Genomic DNA, 7,798 nt, shown 5'->3' on the forward strand with positions numbered 1-7,798 from the left:
AAGGGCATTTTTAAGGTCACTGCTGTGGGCTTACTGCCATGTCCTATGCGGATTTGATGTGAATTTGCAATATGTGGGTGACAACTTTGCCACATCTTCCACTCCTTGGTAGCACGCCTCCTGTGGCCTGACCACACACCAGGCAATATTCATAAAGGTGAAGACATTGATTTCTCTTTCCATGCATCACTAGCTAGCTGTAGATGCACACCCCTGTAATGAAAGCCTTACTTCTGCATCCCTGCGCCAGCCATGGGGGTCCCACTGAGGCTGGGCACCTCGGACATGTTTCAGGCACTGGTGCTGCAGCCCAAAAAGGCCAAAAGGTCCATGTCTATCCCCGCCACTCAGCCTCGTCCCCAGGGCAAGGTAGGCTTGTCACAGTGACAGCGGTGCACCCACTTGCCTCCTGCATCAGGGATGGGGATGCCCAGCTTGCGGTCCCCAGGATCCCTGTCCAGAGTCACCTCCCTGTTGCGAGTGTGGCCCCAGACAACTGGGGATCAGCACCAGGGATGGGGAAGGACCAAATCTTGTGGCGTTCCAGGCAGGTGCCCCCATTTAGGAAAAGCAATGGCCCTCACACACAGGTTACAGCAGGTACCGCACTGCCCTCGTGCTCTTGGAAAGCAGACCTGTGTTCAGCTCCCGATACAGGTCTAACTGCAGAAGAAGTTTCTATTCTCACAGCAGCAAGCTGCTGGCTGCCACCAGAGTGGCAAGGGGTGCTACCTGCAGGGTAGGCACCTCCGGGGCCAAATCCCTACCGCAGCACTGAGGAGCCCTGCACATGCTTGCAGCTGGTGGGGGGACGCAAGAGCCCTGTCGTCCACATCCCCAGGGGGTGCCCAAAGACGTCAAGGAACCAGCATGGACAAAGGGCCCTGGCACTGCTGTGGGCCGGGTCCCACTAGCACAGGGCGCCCAGCCTGGCCCCATGTGCGTCAGCCCTCCGGGCACCTGGCCAAAGCTCTGCTTCCCTGAGCTAAGGCGCACCGGCTGGCTGCACCGGTACCCGCTGGGCAGCATCCGACTGCAGCTCCCTGGCCAGAGGGAAAGTGCAAGATTCCTTCTGGCTCCGAGATTTTCTCCCACCTGAGGTTGGATGATGATGGTTTAAGCATTCCTGGCGTTAATGCAGAGATGGTGTCTGCTCCCAGGGTTTGAGCAGGGGCAGGGTGGTGGGTGAGGTGGGAGCTGTTGTCACCATTACCACAGTAAGCTGCTGAGCTAGGCTGGCCGCAACAGGGGGAACCCCCCCTTGGCATATGCGTAGGAGACCAGCAATACCACTGAAGCTAGAGGGGGGCAGGAGGAGAGTACCTATGTCAGGCACTTCCTTGTAGCACCTTCCGACAGCAAATGTGGGCTCAAAGTGACCTGTGTAAGCAGCACATTAAAAAAATCATTTTTTTTTTCTTTTTTACCACTGTGCTATTTTGCACTTGCACTGGGCTTAGGTTGGGGGCAGGGATTGAGGTTGAAACCCAAGAAGCAAGTGTTGGAGGCTACTGTGTGGTGGTGGCTCTCAGCTTGGCCAGCGCTGACTTGCAGTGCTGGTCGTGGCTGTGACCAGGCCAGGCTCAGTGTATCGCCCTTTCCTTTCCGCAGCCCAGCCAGCTTTCCCATGTCAGTCACGGTGAGCACGCTACAGCCCACTGCACCCCCTCTTATCAATAACCAGCCTGGATGTGTGCCACACTAAGATCTGCGCTAATCATCGAGCAATTTCGCCTTCAGAACAGATATTTATAAACCATGCTTTCTGTTTATCCAGCCAGGTGGAACATTTGATAGCTGTCTTCCACCACAAACACATTTTTAGCTGGAAATTACTCCCCCTGGTTATCTGCGGGCACTGCCAGAACTGACAAATGTCCCTGGGCAGGAGCTGATTGGCTCCACGTGCCTGGGGCCAACTTTAAATTTCAGCAAAGTGGGCACAGCCTCCACGGTCTGCCACTGGGACCTGCCTCCGACGGCGAAAGGTAATCTTCTTACCTAGTTTGCCTGCTCTGTCTCTCCCCGGCCATTCAGCTTTGTCCTCCCTGAGCAGGGCATCTCCTGCTTTCACTCTGGGCAAGCTGCAGTGGGGATGGGGAGATTACCCAAGTCTCGGCTGTGCGTGTCTCCGCATCGCGCTTTCTTGAGCCTACGTTGCTTTGTACTGCTGATCCTTGTGCATGAATTGCCTTCCGATGTTTTCTGTAGCAATGCTTGCATGGCTGAAAACAGTCTCCAGGCTGGACCTGCAAGCCCAAGCCAGGGTGGATGGGTGCAATGAGTATTATTTGCCAACAGAGCTATTATCTCCTGCCATTTATCAGTGCTGTTGCAAACAGTGTGCAAGTTTCTTCATTCAGACTTAACGATGCATGGCTTAGCCTGCAGTGGTTTTGGTAGTCATTTATTGCAACTAAGCACCCAAGCTGCTTTGACAGAGAGAGTTAAGAAGCTTTAATGCCCGGTGTTGGAGTTCCCACTCGGTGCTGCTGGCCGTGCGATGTTGAGGGCCACCGCAAAGGCTGGGGAAAGCCGGGCTGGCTGGATAACCCCGCTGCCATGGGGGCTTTGGGACAGCAGGAGCTTTTTGGTTGCTGCTGACCAGGACTGTTGGGCACTGCAAGTCCCAGGAAGACAAACTCCAGTGATGCTTTGCTTTGTGTCCCCAGGAGCTGCCCAAGATGCAGACAGCCCTTGCGTGCCTGTGCCTGTGCCTGCTCAGCACGGCCCTCTCGACACCCGTGAGTATGGCTCTCCCCGGCTTCCCAGCGCGCCACCGAAAGCGTAGGGTGTACCACCTAGTGCGTCCTGGCATGCTTTCAGCAGCAGCAAAACAGGAGCTGTACTTGCATATAGCACCTCTGGGGCTTGGGGAGGGTTTTGAGGTGCTGGCACAGAGGTGAACTCAGCAGGAAAACCACATATTAGCACTTAGGTGCCTGAGCATGTCCCTTTAATCTAGCAGTTAGGGCATCGCACAAGGGCTGGTCTAGGTCGCTGTGACTCTTCCCTTGATTCTGCGGATTTGGGATCTGCCCAGAGCTTTTGGCCTGAGAATGGCCCAAGCAGGGCCACAGAAAGGGAGGCACAGAGGGGATGCTCGCCTTACCCACTTGGGTAACAGGGGTCGGAGGGGCGCCTGCAATTATATTCCAGCTCTCCTAATGTGAAATTAGGACAGACACAACTCAAACAAAGGGCAAGGTGAAGTAAATATAATAGTAGCCATTTTTGTCCTGCATAACTGTTGCCCAGCATACTAAATACACAGCTAGAGTGAAAATCTGCTCTTATCGAAGGCTTGCTTTTCCAGCAGGGTAAGGAGGAGAACAACCACCTCTGCCCTGAGGGCTGGGCCTGGGCCGTGTATCCTTTAGCCCCCAGGGCAAGCTTGTGCTACTGGGTCTCTAAGCAGGGCAGCACAGAGAAAGGCAATAAATCAGTGCAGATTTGCTTTTCAGCTAGGGGCACAGAAGAGAGCCAGTTAATACTGTGCTGTGTAACCGGGGCTGTAATTGAGCCTTTGACATTGTTCACAAACATTGGAATAAGCTGGGAATATTTAATACTCTTGGGTGCATTTCTGCCCCTTTCAGCTGGATTTGGGGCTTCAGTGGCTGATTTTGCTGAGACCAGAGGGGGCCCTATCTCCATGGGGACACCTACCCCTCTGGCATGTAAGGGATGCCCTGAAATGGCTTGGTGGGGCTCACAGGTACCTCCCACCTCCAGGTCCCCCATTGCTGAGAGATACAGTGGCCCATACATCCCAAAAGATGCCAGGATAATCAGGGGAAGGCAGAAGCTTGCAAGCATGTATAGAAACCTGTCTGTAAGGGCACAGATGTCACTGATCTGTTGCCCAGTAAACACTGGGAACCACCACCAGTTAGCCACCTCCAGGCTCCCATTGCAGTCAGATAGCAGGCTGTCAGTTGGAGCATTGTGGTATGAGCAGCAGTGCCACGTATTAAAACTGTTCTGCAATAAAAATACTCTCCATCGGAATCCAGTAAGAGGGTATTTGCAGACCAACACTAGCCTCTTAAAAGTACCATGCAACACAGGCATGCTGTAGCAGAATTTGCAATACTTTTCAGACCCTGAAAATGGGTTTTTGACCTTTCTTATTGCTGGCTTTAAGCTAGCACCCCAGGTAGTGCCTGGGAATTTACTGGCTTATCAGCACTTTTTTCCCACCCTTCCCCGGATGCCATGGCGTGCCCATCACGCTGTGCAGGGCGGCCGGCTGGCAGCGGGTGTTGGCAGCTGCCTGGCTGCCAGGGCAGTGTTTCACACCTCGACTCCCGCTTGTGTTTTCCTGCCCACAGGTGCCGCTGCCCGTGAGAGCTGCTGGGAACTGTGTAGGACAGCACCGGGTATGTCCCCATCTGCCCTATCTGGACCCCAAGGGGTGCCCTGCAGCAGGGGCACGGGGAGGAAAAGCCTCTTTTGGAGGGAACCCCAGTGAGGCGTGGAAAGAGATGGGCAGTCCCCTTGCGTCTGAGTAGCCCTTACAAATCACAGGGGAGGGGAAATGTGTGATGTGCTCAGGTGAGGGAAGGGATTCCCCCTGCTGCCTGCTCCTCTGCCTCTGCCCAGCCCCAGAGCACAAATACTTGCTGTACCCACAGGTGACATTGTAAAAGTCCCAAGCCAAGCTGTTATGGGGTTTTGTCAAGGTGCGTCAGTGTAAAATGCATCAATAACAAAATTCAGATTAGTGTGGAAGAAAATTCCTGGTTTTGTCTATTGGAAGGCAGCTGCTGTGCTTCCAGCACTTCGGTTGCTGTTGCCCCATCACTCATTTCTGATCATCAACCAGGTTGTTTACTCAAGCCATAAGCTACCTTGAAAAAAATCAAACCCACAGCTCCTGAAAGTAAACAAAGGCAGAAAATGAGCCCAAGGGGAAATCAAACCCTGTAGCCCAGGCGGCGAACACACGCATCCTGCCCAGGTCCCTGTCCGTGCTGGTGGCCACAAGGCAGTGTGAGCTACCACCCGCCCTGAGGTCCCACTGGTTGTTGGTGGGACCCTGCTGCGACGCCAGGCGCAGCAAGGGAAGATACTGCCATTGGGTTTAATAAGAAAATTGTGGGTTTTGGTTACTTCTTTCCCCACCAGATACTGCTGAAAGGCTGCAATGCCAACCATGGCTTCTACGTTTTCAAATATGTCTACTCATTTTCGACGCGGAGGAACCAGACACAGATAAAGGTGAGGAGGCAGCCAGGCACCTTGACAGGACCGACCCCAGCTTGGCTGTGTCTCCCCATGCAGCCGGTGAGCACTGAGGCTTGCCCTAACCTCTTCCTTGTGTGTACTGCACAGAAGGAAGAGGCTAACAGCCAGAGCACTGTCTCTGGTCACCAGCTGGACGAGGACAATGCCAGGTGGGGGCCATCGGAGAATGGGGCAGCCCCAGAGCGAGGTGACGATGGCAGCACCAATGTGATGGAGAGTGAGACCGGCCTCAAGCCCAAAAACCACAGTGCCCAAGGTGTTGGCAGGGATGCTCACAGCCCTCACCCGGGCACCGGCATGCAAGCACGAGGTGGTGTTGGTGTCGCAGGTCCCACCCTGGCCAGCTTGGAGGGAAGCGGTGACCTGGATTTGGTGGTTGAAGTCGATGGTGGTGTTTCCCTTGTCCCCCAGAGCAGACACCCCAGCAAGGCCATGGAGGGGAACAGATCTGGTGTCAAGAGTGAGGAGGACAGGAACGATGGTGCCCCCGGGGGGGTTCCAGTGGAGGGGGCCATGACAGTTGGGAGGGAAAGGGCCCCCACCACCACAGGAGCTGTGGACGAGGGCAGTGGTGAGGCCACTGTCCCTGGCCAAGGGCAGGAGGGTGTCACGCAGGGCACAGGGATGGGAGGCACTGCTCTCACCTCTGTCACTGAAAAGATGGAGAACATCCAAGTTGACACCAAAGGTGTGGATGAGTATACTTACATCCCCGACTCAGGCAGCATCACTGTTACCCGCGGGAAGGTGGGCAGCACAGCAAAGGCCACCAGCTTCACCCAGATCTCTCCGGACAAGGACGACAAGGTCAACATCTTCATTGGTAGGGCTAAGGTCCACGTGGGGGAGCAAGAAACCAGCCAGGGTGGTGGCAGCAAGGATGGCAACATTCCCACGGCGGGAACAAGCAGCCCCCTGCCTGGGCTGGGCATCACTGTGGCACACGATGGCAATGACAATGATGGCATCCCTGCTCACGGGCAGCCTGAAGGACCTGTCACGACAGCCATCCCAAGCCATGGGGACAGCGTCACCAGCAGCTCTGGGGACAGCCATCCCACAGGAGATGGTGAGGATGGTCACACCAGTGCTGGTGATGGAGCAGGACCAGTGGCCCCCGGCCCCTGGAGGGTTGCTAGTGGTGACATTACTGTCCCTGCGGGGGCTGGCACCCGTGGGAATGGTGATAGTGAGGGGAGAGGTGAGAGTCAGAGGTCCGATGGGAGGCTTGGACACCTGGCTGTCACCACTCCCCACCAGCAGGCTGACGAAGAGGCCACCGCTGCTGTCCCAGCCAAGGGGGTCAGGGTCCGCCTGGGGGCCACCATGGCCTCCCCCGGCGTGAGCAAGGGGGACTGTACCACTGTCCTGGGGATGGCCGGCGGCCGCAAGGCAAGCCAGCACACCACGGCCGGGAGAGGTGGCAGTGGGGAGGTGGGACCAGCCACCCCCCAGCCCCGCGGGGAGGGACAGCCTGGGGCAGGGGCGAGGGTCCAGCCAGGGGGAGCGGGTCTGAACAAGCCACCCAGCACAGACCAAGTGGTGCCCCCACGCCGGAAAGCCGGCAGCCGAGCATCGAGCGGGACCCAAGCCAGTGCTGGCGGCCATGGCAGCGATGCCAGGGGCAGGCAGCGCGCCACCGATGTGGGGGGCAGCCTCCTTCCACAGGCAGGGCGAGCCGGGGGCAGCGCGGCGGCAAGGGAAGGCTGGGAGCAGGGCCGAGGTGGCGAGACCAGCGTGTCGGTGGTGGGGGCCGGGGTTGGACGCCTCCCCCGGCGCCATGGCAGGAGGCTGGGGGCCGGGGAGCCGGGGGCATTTGCTGCACTGGGCCACAGCAGGCAGGTGGACCACGTGAAGCACTCCGATGAGCTCCACGTCCGCGAGAGGGCCTTTTACACCCTCGGCAGGGCTGGGGGCAGCCCCCACGGCCCCTACACTGCCCTTGGGAGTGCCGACAGCAGCCAGTCCTCTGAGGCGGAGCGGGGCAGCCACAGCGACAGCCGACAGACGGGGCTGCGGCCCTCCGGGTGGGGGGCCCCAGGGCACCCCCATGGCCGCTGGAGCCGGGGGACCCTCTGAGGGGCTGCCGGTGTCCGCCCCAGTGGGCTCCAGCGGTGGAATTGAGGGGTCCCACGTGTTGTGGCCCCCCCCCCAGCATCGCTGCTGCTCTTGCCTGGGTGAGGGGCACCCTGCCCATTGCTGAGTGTTGAGTGGTCCTTCGCAGCCCAGGAGCCAAAAATCACCGGTTCATGCAATCCTGCTGTTAATCTGAGGGGGGGGGCTGTGTCCGGCGCTGCGACAGCGATGCACGGATTTGCTGTGCTGGAGTCACGCAACAGCAATCGTGCTACATGGCGTACGGTAGCGTTATTTGTGCACTGATGTGAAGTGAGTACATAAACAGTGAGAAAAAGCCTCTGTCCTCGCGATTTCCCTTCCAGCCCAACGGAGAAATAAAGGCATTTCTGTACCTAAGGCTCTGCTGATTTTGGTGTTAGCAGTGGGACTTCAGGCAGCTGCTTTGCAGCGAGCAGTGTGCTGCGGGGTG

General features: G+C 57.4%; 1 protein-coding gene across 1 annotated transcript; it reads left to right on the forward strand.

The window, feature by feature from the left end:
• The first annotated feature begins 1,902 nt into the window (after nucleotides 1–1,902).
• MEPE (matrix extracellular phosphoglycoprotein) lies at nucleotides 1,903–7,329 on the forward strand. Its single transcript, XM_075422207.1, has 5 exons — nucleotides 1,903–1,988; nucleotides 2,673–2,744; nucleotides 4,335–4,382; nucleotides 5,131–5,223; nucleotides 5,338–7,329. Exons 2-5 carry the CDS (start codon nucleotides 2,685–2,687, stop codon nucleotides 7,327–7,329), a joined length of 2,193 nt encoding a protein of 730 aa, XP_075278322.1. The 5' UTR covers nucleotides 1,903–1,988; nucleotides 2,673–2,684.
• The last annotated feature ends 469 nt before the right edge of the window (nucleotides 7,330–7,798 follow it).

Source organism: Opisthocomus hoazin, chromosome 5 (assembly GCF_030867145.1).
Source record: "Opisthocomus hoazin isolate bOpiHoa1 chromosome 5, bOpiHoa1.hap1, whole genome shotgun sequence".
NCBI lineage: Eukaryota > Metazoa > Chordata > Aves > Opisthocomiformes > Opisthocomidae > Opisthocomus > Opisthocomus hoazin.